Source organism: Dermacentor variabilis, chromosome 7, assembly GCF_050947875.1.
Source record: "Dermacentor variabilis isolate Ectoservices chromosome 7, ASM5094787v1, whole genome shotgun sequence".
NCBI lineage: Eukaryota > Metazoa > Arthropoda > Arachnida > Ixodida > Ixodidae > Dermacentor > Dermacentor variabilis.
This window is the reverse complement of record NC_134574.1, coordinates 75,644,701-75,664,073: the sequence shown is the minus strand read 5'-3', so window position 1 is coordinate 75,664,073 and position 19,373 is coordinate 75,644,701. Positions and strand designations below refer to the sequence as shown.

Sequence of the window (19,373 nt, the reverse complement as noted above, 5' to 3'; positions counted from 1 at the left end):
CCTGTAGAGTTGCGAAGAGCCCGTCTGCTTTGGAGCTTCAGTTTCTGGGAACATGCCTGCTGTTGAGGATGCTGGAAGTCCCGCCAATCTACGAATGCGACGGGGTTCAGGTGGTAGCGATTCCGTCGTTGCATGCTTAGACACCCAGCATCTCCACCACTCTGTTACCGGGTGTGTAGTAGGCGTTTAACTCAGCGAGCCGTAGGGTAAATGAGTGCCGGTACTGCACGTCGTCCTTCTATACATCGCTGCCCTGTTCATATTGTTCTTGCTGCTGATGCTGCGGCTGCTCCACTACATTTGATGCACCATAACAATATTGTTGATGCAAAGCAGACAAGGAATAAGCTGAATTCTGTCATATCATCAAGGCGACCCACGAGCACAAATAAAGTGCTCAAGGTGGCTAATAAGGTTCTTAAAGATGACATGCTAGCCAACAAAATTATTTATTACATTGTATCTCTAGTTCAAAGCACTTATGATCTAGATGCATTGATGTATTTGTCCAGTCCCCTTACACGTTGTTTGTATCTTCATGGGAAAGATGACATTAAAATTTTTATTTTGTTCAGAAACATTACACCAACCAAACTTAAGGATATGCATGGATTAAAAATACAAGCAATTCTTTTTCGTGTTGACTTGCTCATCCCCTGAGTCAATCACATATACAACATGTCTTTAACCTCTGTCATTTTTCTTCAACCGATAAAATTGCATGGGTAAATGTAATGCACAAAGCTGGAGAACTAGATAACTTAGGTATAAACCAATCTAAATTCTTGCATTGTTTTCAAAAAGTTCTAGAAGAAATTATCCTTCTGAGGATGACTGCTTTCTTTAATTAAGGGTACTGTTTCAACACCTTTCCAATATCCTTTTAGGACATGCTGCTCGACTGAAACTGCTCTCCGTAAACAAAAAGAACTACTTTCGAAAAACATAGAGACAGGGTAAACAAAATTGGGAGTATTCCTACATCTCTCAAGAGCATTCAACAGAATTAACCATGGAACACTATTAGCAAAATTGAATTGTTATAGTAGACGCGTAAAAATTTTAGATTTAATAAGAAGTTACATAAACAGCAGAAAGCAATGCGTATCGAGGAATTGAAAATTATTTTCGTGTAAACGTAGTAAGCAGGGTGTGCGTCAAGGTAGCATATACGGACCACTTCTATTTGTCATTATTATAAATGACATTGTGAATATTGATGATTCAATTAACGTTATTATTTACGCAGAATATACCAGCTTATTATTCTCAGGAACTAAGGACGATGAATTCATAAATTTGGCAATGAAATACTCAGCAAAATATATAACTTCTCGGTAAAAAACTCTCCTCAGTTAAATTTCTTCAAGACGAAAGCGTTCCTCTTTAGAGCGAAGTCCACGCCTCGTGATCTCACTCAGTGCCTCGCACTCAGTGACGCGAAAATAGAACTCTCCAGTACAACAAAAACTTTCAATGTTACTTTCATGAACTGATGCTATGGCGCGATCACACTAATTACTTGCAAAATAAACTTGTAACGCGTTAGGTATGTTGCGCAGATGCCAGAGGTTACTACCAATACCACAGAAACTTATCGTTTATAACGCACTATTTGCTTCGCACCTGCGCTGTTGTCACCTCGTTTGGTCAAACCATACTAAGAGATCGTTTGGTCATTCAGTTGCACTTCGATAGAATGCCTTACGTGCTACTTCAGACTTGCCTTACAATGTACATAGGCGTGATAAATTCCGGAAGTTTAAAATTTTACCAATAGAGCACCTTTACAAGTATTCATTTACATGTTCATTTAAACGTGGTATGATTAAGGGTACCAATTATACCAGAAACATTGCAAACTTGCAACAGAATCCTGCTTTTTGTATAAATCGATAGACTAAACGCTGGGTAATTCCATGCCCACGCACTAATGACGGCCTTCAAACACTCTCCTACTCTCTTCCCTCAACACTTAACAAATACAAACTAATAAGCTATGTAAGCACGTGTCATATATTCAAGAACACATTACCGCGAAAACTTTAGTGAATATTAACTTTCTTGTATGTCACTTCAATAGTAGTTCTTTACCAATTCAAGGTATTCTGTCCTGCTCTTGCTGTATATATATATATATATATATATATAATTTTCTTCCCACAAGTAAGTACAACGAATATCTGTTGCCTTGTTTCTGACTGTTATTCACCGCGAGGTGGTACTAGCAGATTGACCGACACCATTTGCGGGTCCCCACTCTTATGGATTTCGGCGATGCACAAGTACCATTAAACAGCTGTGAAGCAGCACCGGCACATACCAAATCAACTCCAAAATTAGCGAGTTCTTCGTAGACTATCGCTTGCACAAATGGTACTGTAGGCAAGTTCGACTCACGGGGGTGGGAAAGAAGAGCTGCAGGAGACATGATTTCAAGTTCTCGCCGCACAATCAGCCTCAGGTCGTCTGATGATGATGGTCGCTGCATTGTTCGCCTGTTGTCGCAAGAGAATGTCACAGCGGTATTCGACAGAGTTGCGAATGCGTTGCAAAGCGGTGGCTTTTGGCCTGCTCAAAGCATTGACACGCTTTTATGGCGCTCTTTGGCCACTTCTGGACCTCGTTTCAATAAACTCCAATCACCAGCACACTATTTTACGATGTCCTGTACTATTGCACAATTTCCGCACATGAACAGGTAAAAACATTATGAGTGATCCCCTTCGTTACATGTCCAACCTTGTCTGACTTAGCCATATCGCTATCGGCTTTATGGCATAGAGCGAGCACGTCCTGGATATGAGACGCGTATGATGCTGTGGACGTTTGGACGCTGGTCACTGGTGCTTTCTTAGCGGTGCTCTTCTGCCCAGTGGGACGGTTAAGCAAGTCCCTCAGCTTCTGCTTGCAGGTGTCCCAGTCGTTAAGCTCTTCCTCGCGGTTTTTATGGTAGAACACTACGCTAGTCAACATAATCGTCGCTTTCCATTTGTCGCGGGCACTTACACGCTCATATGTGGCGATTAAGTCTTTCACGTCTAGGTGATTGGCGCCACAGAACGTTTATGCATCCTGCGGTGAACCACGACAACCGTAGGCGTTGATGTAGGCCACGCCATTTCGGGTCCTGTTTCGTCCTTCTTGTCCAGTCCGAGGTGACTACTGGGGAGCTCTCTTGTTGCCTCTCGGGTGTACGCCGCACCTCTCACCAGTTTCTTACGTTGCGGAAGTCAAATATACATAGGTATTTGAAATGTTTACAAGAAAGGCAACGATGCATAGACAAGATCGCTGTCGAGACTGTTCGCATCTGATGATAATTATGATGATGATGATGATGATGGCCTCATACTATGGCTCATACTCACACTGGGAGATCGGCCAGGAATTGTGTGCTGAAACTTTTATTTACTGTTTTGAAGTATTAAATATCATAATAAAGATATACAAAAACAAAAAAGAACATTCAAAAACTCTACACGTCAAATCGTCTTTTTCTGACTGGCGGCCTGCTTTGTTGCGCCGTAGCAATATTAACATGCTGGGTACACCGTCGCCCATAAGCCTTTGGAGGCTTTTTTTCATCAGCGGAAAGGTTGCGCGACTGCATTGGTGACACGCGTCTCAGCTTGAGGAATGGCGAGAACAGGTACTCGAAAGGCTTGAGTTCATTAGCTCTGACAGATAACATTTCACGCTTGGGACGTTTTTTTTTCAGCGCATGCTCACGCGCAAAGATATGTAAAACGAAGAAAGTATAGTAATCACGTTCACATCATAGATGTGAACAAGTCAGTGGATCGCAAAAGTTACAGTAGGGCTTTCACGGTTATTTCTTGTGAAATGCCCCGTCTGCACTTTCCTAATTGATCGTGATGTCAAATTACTGGCTTGTTTCAGACGTACGTCTTAGGATACCTCACTCTTCCAAATGTTTCGATGTTTTTACCTTTTCTAGGTCGGCACCTATCATATACTACTACAAGCATGACCACACTCATTCAAGCAAGCATCATCATCCTTTTAATGTGTGGCGAATGGTGCATTGTTCAAGGTTAGTGCTTCTTATATATATCAGTACCAAACATGGATTTTATTTATTTATTCAAGGTGCCCCTAAGGGCCCTCATTACGAGGGTACTAAATGAGGGGGAGGGGGCAGGCCTTCGTCACAGCTTGTACATCGTACTAATGCATAAAAAGAAATAATGCACAAAATAATAAAGTGAAAACATTGGTAATAAACAAGATGAATAACACATATTGCACAGAAAAGATTAGTAAATTTAGAAGATAAGGCAACTGTAATGAAAAGCGAAGAGCAACAGAGATCGAAGGGAAAAATAAAGATAAGAGAAGGCACTAACTTTCTGTCCAAAAAATTCCTCGACTTTAGTTGTACTTTAATCTCTCATGTTTTGGTTTTGCCTGAATGTCGGCCACTGTGCATCCATGAAAACGGAACACGGGGCATACAACAGAGAAAAGGGCATGGTAAATTGCATGAGAATGTATTAGCAACCTGCTGGCTACCGTATTTCCCGAAAAAATTAAACAAAACAGGGAAGTACGCAAACGACACAAGTGAATACTCTAAGTAGACGCTGTCATACTCAATAAGCACTAAGATTTCTTAGATCTCAACTGACAGCCACTAATCATTGACTTCAGAGTGCTGATGGACGCTGAATAACTGTTCCGTATTGCCTACGCTCGGGGAACTCCTCGCATACACCCTTTGTCCTGGCCCAATACCAGGCGCCTTTTCGTTGGTTCACTCATCGTGCCCTGCTGAGAAATATCGTAAAACATAGGGAATGTTCTAGTTTTTTCGGGGGGAGGCGGGTGGCGAGGCTGAGCCCAAATAAGCTTTCCGAACTCCATGTATATATATATATATATATATATATATATATATATATATATATATATATATATATATATTGCGTTACTTGTACCATTGATTAATAGTTGCACTTGAAGAAACTTCGCGTGACCTCGCAGAATTGTTCACTGAAGCGAAGGCCTTATAATGTGAGTATATACAAGACCTAACAATATGGGGCAGTTCATTTTCACAGCCTAAATCTACTGGCACCACCAAGAATCTGGTGTCTCGCGGTAGTGTAATCTTCGTTCATATACTTGTATCATAATTTGCTATCAATAATACTGCTTCGCCATTGTGGAGTAACTTCAGTACCTCTGGTTTTTTCTGTGAGTCCGGGTATAAGAGCTGCTGCGCTTGACTGCTGTTGATTCTGATTTCGAGCGAATCCCTCTTGGCCTCATTTCGCCTACTGATTGAATCATACAGCCTGTCTCAACTGCCATGCACCAAGGATTAAAGAAAGAACAATTGTTTTACTCGAACAAAACCTAGTGCGTATTGTTTCTAGTACAGTGGAGGAGCCGCCAGTAATTTTTTCGTTACTGAGCTTTAATATGGCAATTATATTTGTCATCTAACTCGAGAATACTGTCGTAATTATCAAAGTGTCAATTAGGCATTTACCTTCAAATGACATCTAATCGGGGTGTTTTCAGCGACGTACTAATTGCGTAAAATTTTTCCAGACTGGTAATGAAACCCGACGATAAACGAAAAATACCACGTGACCGCGCTCCCACCCGCATCACAAAGCAGCACCCTTATATAAGCTCACGGAAAGCAACTGTTTTGCCTGTCGCATCCAGCAGAGACGCCGCATCACCTTGATCATGGTGTGGAAAGAGCACAAATAACAGGTTTCGCGGCTTCGTAAGTCTTCATTCCTCTCTCTACGAACCGCCGCTGTCACCACACACGAAACGCGAAAAGCAATGGAATAGGCATAGAATGTTTCAAAATGCTGGCTCTGCTCGCACCGCATCAAAAGAGTGCGCGCACCTATACTTCGCGCCAGCAACTTTCTTCGGACCAAAGCTAAATTAAACTGGCGGTTTTACTTTTCATTAGAGTGTATACTGGTGTATACATGCTGCTAAAACTGGTTCGTGGCGGAAAATAAAAGCGAGATAGACAGATCTGGAAGCCACTCACGTGTATACAAAAGGCAAAATAGATGTGTTCAAGGAAGTAAATGTAACACTTCTGAATGAGCTTAATTGGCAATCAGGACATCTGAACATACACCAACACACAATAAATAATGCACGCAGAATCTTCTCTGAGATTTATCTGAATGATGAGTGAGCATTTCGTAGTACTGACAGGGTGTATCGTGGCAGTATGGTGGTGTCTGTCGCACAATTGAGAGAATGACTGCGAAAGAACCGTGAAACGGGGAAGCGCGGCTGCTACACCGAACTGTTAAGTGAGACCTGGACGAGACGATGTAGAAGGGGGCGAATAGAAGCAACGTTCGCTGGTGGTGGTGGTGGTGGTGGACCACTGATCCAACCCCCAAGAAACGAGCACGCACCGAACCAACACCCACCGTTGTCCCCGAGCAGAACTCCGACACGCTATCGCACCAAGTCACAGAATCAAAGGACAAAACGCAAGACGCGCCCCAGGAGGAGAAGATGACTGACCCAACCACCGAGAAACGAACACGCACTTCATCACGACATAACAGGGACATGACCCAATTGAAAACTCAGCTCGAAGCCAAAATTGAAGCGCTCGCCAACACCTACGCCAGCACGGCTGCTGTGACCGACCAACGACTGGCACGGCTGGAGGAACTGATCACCACGTCCTTCCGCACCGTACAAGAGCGTTTCGAATTCATTGAACACACCCTCAAGCCCATAGTCCGCAGCCCCATCTTTTCAGCGGAATTCGCCAAAGACCCATACCTCCAAGAACAGGCGCAAGCCCCATCCTCGCCACAACTATGTCCCAAAACCAATCCATGATAGCATCGCTACCGGGCCTTACGGTCTGGCAGTGGAACTGCCACAGTTACAACAACAAGAAAGCAGTGCTGCAACAACATAATACCACAGTAAACAAGAAACCCGACATTATCCTACTGCAAGAAACGGCGACGGTGACCCCCACCCTCCCTGGGTATCGCGCTCACGTTAGCCAAGCCGAGGGACGGGGCGTCTGCACGTTCGTCCGCAAAGGGCTCACGTTCATCGAGCACCAACTCAAACACGGCCGCAGCAGGGTGGAATACGCCTTCACCGAAATCATTCCAAGCAAACAACGGAAAGGCAGCCTATTCATCGCCAACATCTACAGTAACCCCAAGCACCAAACACAGAAATTCAAAACTCTACTACACACAGCCAGCACCCAAGCCAGAGATAACACGTTGCTGATCGGAGGGGACTTCAACGCCGCCCATCGAGCGTGGGGTTATGTGAAGGACACGGCCAAGGAACGGGACTTATTACAGGATACCCTGGACCACAAATATGTCCTAATCACGGACCCCGCGCATCCTACCCGCATCGGCAACTCCGTAGCACGAGACACCACACCAGACCTTACGTTCATAAAAAATGACCACACGGGCAAAGTAACATGGCACAACACGGGCGTCGACCTGGGCAGTGACCACTACATCCTCGAAATTACGATACCCAACCAATCACGGAGAAATACCATTATACATAAGTGGACGGACTGGGACGAATTCCGTAAGGGGAGCCTCACCACAGCACAAGACATCACACAGATCGAAACCTGGACGGCGGAACTCCGCGATGCAGTGCGCTCAGCCACAAAGACCATAGAAACAGACGAGGACGTCATCATCATGGACAGCCGCCTGGCCCATCTGATAGAGGCCAAACGTTCGATACAGGTGCGTTGGAAGCAGCACCGTCTGAATCGCAAATTGAGGAAGAAGGTGGCTGACTTAAATAGGGCCATTGAACAACATTGCAGGCTCCTGTGCCGTCAACAATGGAACGAGATCTGCAACCGAGGTGACAGGGAATTGCATCGCAGTTGTACATGGAATCTATTTCGGCATCTCCTAGACGAAACAAAGACCAAGTCAAACCAGCGCGACCGCCTTGCCCGCCTCATGCACACCATCACACAACAACAAGGAAAAGACGCTGTTATCAAGAGCCTGAAATCCAAGTATCTGCCAGACACGCCAACGGAAACCCACCCGCCGTATGGGGGGCTGCCAAACGCTTGGCTCGACCGAGACATTACCATATCAGAGGTACGGGTAGCGCTGCACGAGCTCAACACCCGTTCAGCAGCCGTCCCAGATCTCGTTACAAACAAGATGCTATGCAACCTGGACGACGCTTCGATAGAGGCCCTAACCGATTACTTCAATGAACGCTGGCATTCGGGCAAGCTCCACCGACAGTGGAAAACGGCAAGAACGATCCTGATTCCGAAACCTGGCAAACCACTGGACATTGGCAACCTGCGTCCCATATCGCTGACATCCTGCGTGGGCAAGGTGCTGGAGCACGTGGTTGCCAACCGGTGGCAGGAATACCTAGAGAAGGAAGGCCTCTATCCTGACACGATGATCGGCTTCCGGCGCAGACCCAGCACACAAGATGCCATGTTACAACTCAAACAAGAAATCGTCGACAACAAGACACAAGACAGCAAAGTAATTCTGGGTCTCGATTTACAAAGTGCATTCGACAATGTCAAACACTCAGCCATATTAGCACAAGTATCAAGACTCAACATGGGGGTAACGAGCTACAATTATATTCAAGACTTCTTGACCAACCGCATGGTAGAACTGTACGCCGGAGACCTCAAGCTCCCCGAACACAAGCTCGGCAGGACGGGTACTCCACAGGGTTCGGTCATATCCCCGTTGCTCTTTAACCTCGTCATGATCGGGGTAGCGAGGGCAGTAGCGGGGACCGGCGTCCGGCATACGATCTACGCCGACGACATTACCCTGTGGGCGGCCGGCGGCACCGACGCCAGCATCGAGCAACAGCTGCAAGCGGCGGTTACCGCCATCGAGCAGCACCTTGATGGCACAGGCCTTATGTGCTCGCCCGCGAAATCCGAGCTGTTCGTCGTCACACCGCTTCGACCGGGACGGAAGCGCGCTCCTCTTCGGCGGTGTGATCACATCAAAATTGTGACTGCATCGGGGCAACGCATCCCCGAAGTTCCCAAGATCAGGATCCTGGGCCTGCTGCTCAACAAGAGCGGCCGCAACGGCGAGATCATCAACAAGCTTACCACCAAGGCAATGGACGCCATCCGGCTCATAAATCGATTCTCTACACGACGGGCGGGCATGCGTGAAGACAGTCTCGTGCGCCTTGTCCAGTCGTTCGTGATCAGTCACATCGCCTACGTTGCGGCCTACCTTAACTGGCACGTCACTGACGGCACCAAGATCAACACGCTGATCAGACGGGCTTACAAAACGGCGCTGGGTTTAATGGAGACCACGAGTACGGCTCGGCTCTTGCAGCTCGGCGTCCATAACACCCTAGAAGAAATAGCCGAAGCGCTGCTCACCGCGCAATTCGAGCGCCTCTCTACCACCAAGACGGGCTGCAGTATCCTGACGTCCCTCGATACAACCCCCAAGCTCCCAGCCGGCAACCGTGCGAGATCACAGATGAGGCGCGGGCGCACATTTACGTGGACCCCATCGCGAAGGACATGCACCCAGAATACAACCAAGAACGGCGGCAGGCGCGGGCCAAGGCCCTCACCGAGCAACACGCCCAAGACCCGCACGCCCGGTACGTGGACGCCGCGGAATACAAGCGGGAAGGCTTCGTGGCAGTGGTCGTTGCGGCGGCTAACGGCACCAAGACAACGGCAGCGAGCGTGCGGTGCACGAACGCCACAGATGCCGAGGAGGTTGCCATCGCTCTGGCGATCACCGAGGCCGAGAGTCGCACCGTGCTCAGCGACTCGAGGAATGCCGTGCGCAACTTTGCCAAGGGGCCAATATGCGCGCCGGCGGCCGCCATCATCGGCAAGCTCCAACTTCAAGACCGCGGCAGCACCGGCCGTATCAAGTTGTTCCCGGCGCACGCCGGCGAGTGTGCATCCTCACCGAACCACAACGAGACGGCCCATTCGGCGGCGCGAGCGCTTATTTTCCGCGCCCCCGAGAGTGACCGTTCCGTGTGGTGGTTCGAAACCAAGGACAGATTGACTAGTTATGCCGAAGTAACCAAGTGTTACCACTTAGCTCGACGGACAATGCCGCCTCCCCACCCGGCACTCAGTCGGGAGGAGGGCGTAATCCTAAGACAAATACAGACCGCGTCAATCCTCACCCCCGCAATGCTGCACGTGCTTCACCCAGAGCTCTATCCGAGTGGGCTGTGCGGTGTTTGTGCAGCGGGTCCGGCGAACCAATGGCACATCATGTGGGACTGTACCAGGTTCCCGACGGCAGCTACCTCCAGGACTTACCCGCCAGAACTTCAAAGTGCACTGCAGTCTGCAGACAAGGACTCACAACTATGGGCCGTCCAGCAGGCCCGGGGTGCGCTCGAAAAGCACAAGCCTCATGACCCACTACAAACGGGCCCAACTGGGCTAGTGCAGAGTAGGGTATAACCCCGGGTCGACGCTTGGCCAGCGTCACGAACTCGTTAAATCGTCGTTTGCCGGCACTTTATTAAAGTTGTTTCTATCCTATCCTATATGCAACATTTATTAGGTACGCTGAACCACTATGAACTGTGATCAACCGTGCTCGGGCGGTGGCTACGTCTTGAGAGGCAGCGCAGCCCTAATCTTGAAGTGACCACACATTGAATAGCAACTTGTCCTGGTGCCGTGGTACTGGTACCGCGCAGCCGCATGGTTTTATTTCATATTTCACGAGCTTGCTTGAAACGCCTAAAAAATCGCCGCGCAGCATGTACACAATTGCTGTTTCTTTAAATTTGGGTGCACGATAGTTAATTGAGACAGCTGTACATATTTATGTCCTCCGCTATCAAGTGGCGATGTTTCCATTCCTAATAATTACTAGAGGTTTTTATTGAGATAGGAATTATATGATAAATTTAGGTGCGTTTCTGTTGTTGGCCACAGCTGTGGCCTCTCCTTCTTACCCCCGCAGGGGCGTCTGCGTCAGCAGACGTTTGGTGTGTTGCGACACCACGTACCCGAGCACACGAGGGTTGGACCCTCCCGCGTGTAGCCGTGCGCGGCTTAGCCGTGTCCGGGGAAAGGGGGATCCTGGGGGTTGAGCCGATGCCGGGTGTTCGGACCTTTAAGGCCCCCCGGCGGAAGCAACACACCTCTTTGGCCTCTGCTTCACGTAGACGGCACCCCCGGACTGACCCACCCGGGGGAAATCGGCAGTCGCATTTTCCTGTCTCTCTCTTCCTACAACCTTCGTCTTTCCCTTACTTTCCACCTTTCCTGTCTCCTTCTCTCTTCTATTTACTTCCTTCTTCTTGGCGGCAAGGGTTAACCCTGTGTGGCTATCCAACCTTGGGTACACCATATTGGGTTATAGTGATGGCGTACGGCTGGCGTCGTGCAGGCTTGTACACAAGCTCTGCCGCGTCCCCTCGTTGGGCTCCGTGGTGGGCGGTCGGCGCTGTTGCCGAATTTATATATATTTTAATGGAAACCTCTTTCCCCAAACTTCCTGATCGCCCTCCTAAACGAGGGCGCACCGAAGATGTCTTCAAGTTTTTTGGACACCAAATCCAGAATTTCCCCCGCTTCCACGTTATTCATTCTGAAAAACCAAACAAAGCAGTCCGAACCATTTCACCATTCCTTGTCTCAAAGTCCTTGACTGATGTTTTTGGTCCAGGTTACAAGGTGTCCAGGATGGCAAGCGGTGACCTCCTCTTGGAGCTCCGCGATCTGAAACAATATGAGAATCTACAGAAATTAGTGTCATTCGGGGAGACCCACATAACAGTAACGCCGCACCGTACAATGAACACCACCCGTGGTGTTGTGTCGGATGATGATCTGCTTGAGCTGACTGAGGCGGAACTCCTGGAGGGCTTCAGTGAGCAAAATGTTATCAATGTTAGAAGAATAAAGACAAGGCGAGATGGTAAAGAGATTCAGACAAAGCACTTAATAGTCACCTTTGGTTCAAGTGTCCTGCCCGATTCAATCGAGGCCGGGTACATCAAGCTCCGTGTTAGGCCGTACGTGCCCAACCCACTCCGTTGTTTCAAATGCCAGCGCTTTGGCCACAGCTCGCAGAGCTGCCGAGGCCGCCAAACTTGTGCTAAATGTAGTGCCCACGAACACACATCTGAAGCTTGTGAGAATGCTCTCCACTGTGTAAACTGTGACGGGGAGCACGCCGCATACTCGCGGTCGTGCCCCTCCTGGAAGAAAGAAAAAGAAATCGTAACGATCAAAGTTAAAGAGAATATTTCATTCAAAGAGGCACGCAGGCGGGCATCGTACCTGCCCAAGAAAACCTTTGCCGATGTGGCGCGTCAGGGGGCAGCGTCACAACGGCCTCCCGCGGCTGTCCGACCCACAAGCAGTGAGGCGGCAGCTACGCCATCTGCCCCCGCGGCGGTTGCAGCTAGCGCTGCTCCGCCATCCCAGCAGGCGGGGCCATCAACCCCGAAGGTGGGCGCAGCCGAGGCTACCCCAACCTCCGAGGCCCCTTCCAGCGCTGGCAACGGCCAGCGCAGCCAAATCCCTCAGGGAGCCCCATTGACCTCCGGGCTGGTGGGTGCAGGGGTCTTGCCTTCCGGGGCAGGACTCTCTCGGAAAACCTCTCGCTCGCAAGAGCGCTTGTCCGGCGTCTCACAGGAGGCAATGGACACTACACCTGTTCTCAAGGCGCACCAAACGCCTAAGGAGCGCCGAGACTCGCTCGAACGCTTCAAAAAGGGCAGAAACCCTGTTACAGGGCCTCGAAAGAGCTCTGTAATCTAAGGCATCCTTTCCATTTTCCGTAAACACAGCACCAATTTACTTTAAATATGGATACACAAATCATTCAATGGAACATCAGAGGTCTCCTTAGAAACCTTGATGATTTGCAGGAACTCATCCACAAACATAATCCAAAGGTGCTGTGTTTACAGGAAACACACTTAAACTCCAAACACACAAACTTTCTCCGAACGTATGTTACGTTTCGCAAAGATCGCGATGATGCCGTCGCATCATCGGGTGGTGTTGCGATTGTCACTCTTAAAAGTATAGCCTGTCAACCCTTACAGCTACGAACGCCCCTTGAAGCAGTGGCGGTTCGTGCTGTTCTCCTAAACACACTTATCACTGTGTGCTCGCTCTACATACCCCCACATTACAAGTTATCTAAACATGAATTTCAGTCCTTCATAGATGAATTGCCAGAACCCTATATTGTTCTTGGCGATTTCAATGCACACAACTACCTGTGGGGCGACCCTCGTATAGATGGGCGAGGACGACTTGTTGAACAATTCCTTTTCTCATCTGGTGCGTGCATTCTGAATAAGAAAGAGCCCACATAATATTGTCTTGCCAACAAAACCTTTTCTTCAATTGATCTCAGCATAGTTTCTCCTTCTATTCTGCCTGAACTTGAATGGGAAGTTACAAACAATCTTTACGGAAGCGACCACTTCCCCATACTGCTGCGAACACCTAAAGAAAACAATTATCCACCACAGGCTCCCAAGTGGAAGATTGATACAGCTGACTGGGAGAAATTCCGAACTCTCAGTAGTATTCCATGGGATGAGATGTCCGCGTTAGGAATTGATGCTGCTGTGGAATGTTTTACAGCCTTCATAATAGATGCCGCAACTAAATGTATATCACAAGTAAATGGCTTGGCATGCAAACAGCGTGTCCCGTGGTGGAACGACGACTGTAGGATCGCTCGTAAGAAACAGAACAAAGCGTGGGGGTTGCTACGCGCCTGTCCCACTGCGAAAAATCTGTTTAACTATAAGAAAGTGAAATCGCAAGGCAGGCGAACACGCCGACAGGCTAGAAGGGAGAGTTGGCAGAAGTTTTTATCCGGTATCAATTCGTATACAGATGAGGACAAAGTCTGGAACAGGGTTAGGATAAAAGGGCGACAAACATATTCCCTTCCTTTGGTAAACACACAAGGTCAAACACTGAAAGATCAGGCAGACTCACTTGGGGAACACTTTGAGAGCGTGTCGAGTTCAAACCATTATTCGCAATCCTTTTTGAAATACAAACAAATAGAAGAATGTAAGCCAATAATACGAAAATCCAGACAGAATGAACCCTATAACCGGCCTTTCAATATTGCTGAGTTGACAGCTGCCTTGAACACATGCAAAAGCACTGCACCGGGACCTGATAGAGTCATGTATGACATGATCATAAATTCACATACTGACACCAAACTTACACTACTCACACTTTTCAACGCTATTTGGGCTACGGGATACCTCCCATCCGCATGGAAAGAAGCGATTGTGGTCCCTGTTCTTAAACAGGGCAAGGACCCTTCTTTGGCGGCAAGTTACCGTCCGATAGCCCTTACAAACTGTATTTGTAAGCTTTTTGAAAAAATGGTTAACCGCAAACTTGTACATTACCTTGAACTCAGCAATATGCTGGATCCCTTTCAGTGTGGCTTTAGACAAGGGCGGTCCACAACCGATCACCTTGTGCGCATTGAGGGAAACATTCGCGACGCCTTTCTACATAAACAACATTTCCTATCCGTATTCCTCGATATGGAGAAGGCGTACGACACTGCGTGGCGCTATGGAATCTTGAGAGACTTGTCGGGAATTGGCATCCGTGGCAATATGCTCGTCCTAATAGAAAGCTATTTGTCCAACCGTACATTCCGTGTGAAAGTCGGCAATGTATTGTCGCGACCTTTTATACAGGAAACTGGTGTACCTCAAGGAGGTGTACTTAGCTGCACGCTCTTCATCGTAAAAATGAACACGCTTCGTGCTTCATTAGCGCCAGCCATTTTTTATTCTGTTTACGTAGACGACATACAGATAGGTTTCAAATCCTGCAACCTTACAGTATGTGAGAGTCAAGTACAACAGGGCCTGAACAAAGTGTCCAAATGGGCAGATAAAAACGGATTTAAAGTGAACCCCAACAAAAGTTCTTGTGTGGTTTTCACTAGAAAGAGAGGGCTCATTGCAGAACCCAGTATCGAAATGTACGGTCAGCGAATTCCTGTGAAGAAAGAACACAAGTTCTTAGGCATCATACTTGATTCTAAATTAACTTTTATTCCACACATAAAGAATCTCAAGGTCAAATGCTTAAAAACAATGAACTTACTGAAAGTGTTATCCCACACAACATGGGGCAGCGACAGGAAATGTTTAATGAATTTATACAAGAGTCTCATTCCATCTCGGTTGGACTACGGTGCCGTGATCTACCATTCTGCAGCACCGAGCGCGCTAAAGATGCTAGATCCGGTCCACCATCTAGGAATCCGACTGGCCACTGGAGCTTTCCGAACAAGTCCCATAGAAAGTTTATATGCAGAATCAAATGAGTGGTCACTTCGTCTGCCGAGAGCATACATCAGCCAAACATATTTCCTGAAAGCCCACTCTAATCCCCAACATCCATGTTTTAAAGGGACACTAAAGGTTACCAGGAACTCAAGTTAAAGTGGTAGAGCAATGTTCTAGAACGTCTAAGGCGTCAATATAATCGCGAACAGAGCTTTAGTAACCGAGAAATTGAGGTAAATGCATGACAGGATTTGAGACCCCCCAGCGACATTCCGGTACTAGCCCGATGACGAAAGGACTCCTCATAATTTGTGTTACTAATACTCAACTACTAGTATTAAAAATATCATTTCATTCGATTATAAGACGAAAAAAAATGCTATTTGTCTACGTCTATTCGATTCTAAGAAAAAATAACATTTTGACGTTACCCTTCAGTAATATGGGTGTTCGAAAGGTTTCGTTTTCGCTCGACTCTGCGCGCTCGACTCTGCGCCGCGCACGCTTTGGAGTTTCAGTAGTTTCGTTATCGCGTCGTGCGGTGAGGGTTCTGCTGGCTCGCGAAACTTTCATTTGGAACAAGCAGCGAGAATGCCACGTCCATGTGATGTCGTGGGAAGCCCTCGTTGCTTTCCCGCTCCAGAGAGCCGGTGTCGAGGTCGCCGTCGTAGTACGCAACGACGCCGGCAGTGCGAGCCCTCAGCAGCAGGTCGCGCTCGTCGGTCTCAAATCGCTGAAGTTGAGCCCACCATCGCGAGCCAATCTGTCGGTGTCAGGGCCCACTGCGACGAGCGTCGAAGTTAGCGTCACAGAATAAAGTACCAGCTTATGGGCGTCTTGCGCTGGAGTTTGAGGTATAGTAGCGGCGCCTGGTGGCGGTGCGGGAAACGACATCTGGGTCGTGCCAGCTTGGGTCGTATTGAGCCCTGGCTGTGGCGAAGCACGTTTCTAAGCCGAGTTTTGCGTCGATTCGCACATTTGTATGCCCTGTTGCCAGTGCGAAAAGGCTCGTCGCTTCTCATAGACCACGCCGACCACGCTGCGAGCTCTCCGCAGCCTATAGTTTAACGAAACCGGACTCTCCGTGTGCCGTGGGACGTAATGTGGGACGTAATTCGTTTCTCCTTCCGCTAGCTACCATACTAACCATACTCTCTCTTTCGCTCTGCTGTCGGCTCTGCCTTGGCTCTGTTTCTGGCCGCGCGTTCGCGTTTTGCGCAGAAAAGCCGTAGCGCCGTCTGCGGACGCCGTTCTACTCACCGATGGCGCAACGTCACTATGAGACCATGATGTCAGTACTCCTCGATCGGAGGGCGGGCGATTTGAACTGCGCTAGAGGTACGCGGACGCTTCAGAACGCATTTTCTCTTAAAATAAGTCTCTCCTTGGCACGAAACAAGCGTTTCGAGGTTTCTGTGATGGTATTTCAACAGTCCACGTTGACTTAATAGTAACCTTTAGTGTCCCTTTAATACCATCAACGATATGACATATGCTACGCTCTTTCATAATCGTCCTTCCGTAAGACAGCCTTTCTCGATGCGTGTGAGGGAGCTTAGTGATGAAATGCATGTCCCACTCCTCGAGCTCCGCCTAATGCATCCAGCCAAGCTGCTACCTCCTTGGGATTGGCAGCTCATAGAATGCGATATATCTTTCGTGCAAGTTACAAAACACGCTTTAGACATTGAAATCCAAATGCATTTCCGGGAACTCCAGCACAAACACTCCTGCACGGAGTTCTACACAGACGCATCGAAGTCACACGACGGGGTGTCCTACGCAGCCGTCGGTCCATCGTTCTCGGAAATCGATGTACTGTATCCGGAAACTAGTATCTTTACGGCTGAGGCCTACGCACTTCTGTCGGCTGTGACGCATATCAGGAAATCAAAACTCCAGAAATCAGTCATATATACGGACTCCCTTAGTGTTGTGAAGGCCTTGATGTCATTCTCTAACCACAAAAATCCGGTAATTAATGAACTCTATTCCGTTCTGTGTAAAACGTATATAGGTAACCAGCATGTCATCATATGCTGGGTGCCAGGTCATAGGGGCATCGAAGGTAATGTTCTGGTGGACCAGATGGCCACGTCAGTTGCATCGCATTCTGCTAATCCCACCACTGCAGTTCCTGTCACAGACCTGAAGCCCTTCTTACGGAGGAAACTACGGAACCACTGGCAACGCCTATGGGACGCGGAAACAAATAATAAGCCCCACGTGATAAAACCACAGTTAGGGTTCTGGCCCTCTGTAACAAAATCACGCCGAACAGATGTCCTATTCTGTCGTCTCAGAATAGGACACACATTCGGCACCCATAATTTTCTACTCACCGGAAATGACCCTCCAACCTGCGGTAGGTGCGAGGAGAGGCTTACCGTCCTCCACGTCCTCCTGGAGTGCCGGAAAGCCGAATCTGAAAGAAAGAAACATTTTCCCTTAGCATACCGGCAGCACATTCCCCTTCATCCATTAATGTTACTCGGCCCAGAACCGCTATTTGACACCAATGCAGTCCTAAGTTATCTGAAAGATGTTGTATTGCATGTTGTTAGCCCCACATGTTCGTAGCGTCTCCTCTCTTCAGAGGATGGCGCTGTGGTAGTTCTTTCGTATAGCACGTTCCTCTAGGCCCTTGTGTTTCAAGGGCTCCGGCGAGGCAACAGTGCTCCAGGTATTTTTACCATCTCATATATTTTCAACTCTATGTCATTCTTTTACGATGGATTTTAATGTTCATAGCATTCGTCAATTGTCATCGCCATAATTTTATAGCACGTAGATTTTACGCACTTTACAGCGAATATTTTTAGGCCACTTTACAGCCAAGCTACATCTTCCATAATACATCGTCAACATTACCACGTGTCATGGCGCTCTTTGGCCAAACCTGGCCCTTGCGCCATTAAACACTACACATCATCATCATCTCCCTCTTACATTATCTCAGCAATCACGTGATGGCACAGCCCCAAGAATGTGGATTCCCCCGATACCAAACGCCAGAAGAATGAGCGAATGCGCATTCGGCGGGTCAACATGTCACCGGGCACTAAGGCCAGAGAAGCGGAACGGAAGCGATTAAGGCGAAAACCTTTAATGGCTCATACTCGCGGCATTCGACTGTCTGTGCTCTGGAACCTTGTCGGAAATTTCAACCAAGACGCTAGGAACAGACATGCATTTATCAGTGGCCTACAAAGTTCATTTGCGTTAGAGTTGGTCCCAACGACAACAGCCCCCACGCAGCATGGTAGCTGTCTTGATCTCGTCTTCCACACATATCCAACCACCAAAGATATAGAGTACATATCAGTACATTTCAGTGATCACAAGGCAGCTATCGTAGACGTTGACCCAGCCAAGCATAAGGAATTCATGGGGCATTAAAGCAAAGACACAAATCATTCATGAATGAAAAGTCCAAAAATGACATGGCATAGTCAGTCGAATGGGCACAGGCTCTTGCCGAACACACTTTGGAATTTACAAAGTGTCCTTCAATTTTCTCGTCTGCTAGCCAGAAAGCGTCTAAAACTCTGCCAGGTGAAATTCACTAGGCATCGATGAAAGAAAAACGAACGCGCATCCATGTGCGCCGCGCGGGGGTCGGCGCAACTCAAGAAAAACGCATTCACTCTGGCTGGCTCCGGCAGCCCGCGGAGCTCGAGAATGCAAAAATTGAAGAGGCTCAATGTGGTCATCGCCAATAAAGGTCAACGTAGAAAAATAAATAAGAACATATCTACCTTTCCTGGCTTTAGTGTCTTGACATGGATGCTTTGCCGCAGATGAAAAAGAAAATGTTGATAATATTTTCTGTGGCATGACGGCAAAAATGAACCACCACAACACTTCGTCTCATCGGACCTCGCTGCGTGCTTTGTGAACTTGTCTGATACTGTGTTGATTTGGGTTGTCTCGTTGTATGGTCCGATGTACGAGTTTAGAAAAGTCAAAGCACCTATGGAGTCAAATGTTTATAGCAACGTTAAACCCACAAAGTCCCGGCATTGAAAATC

The 19,373-nt window shown here is 47.9% G+C and overlaps 1 protein-coding gene across 1 annotated transcript in view; it reads left to right on the top strand.

Moving 5' to 3' along the window:
• LOC142586851 (uncharacterized) overlaps positions 1 to 19,373 on the top strand; it is a 119,978-nt gene that overhangs the window by 30,786 nt on the left and 69,819 nt on the right. The window contains exon 2 of the mRNA XM_075697721.1: positions 3,962 to 4,057. Coding sequence (XP_075553836.1) covers positions 3,991 to 4,057 — 67 coding nt within the window. The 5' untranslated portion in view covers positions 3,962 to 3,990. The remainder of the gene's footprint in view (positions 1 to 3,961; positions 4,058 to 19,373) is intronic.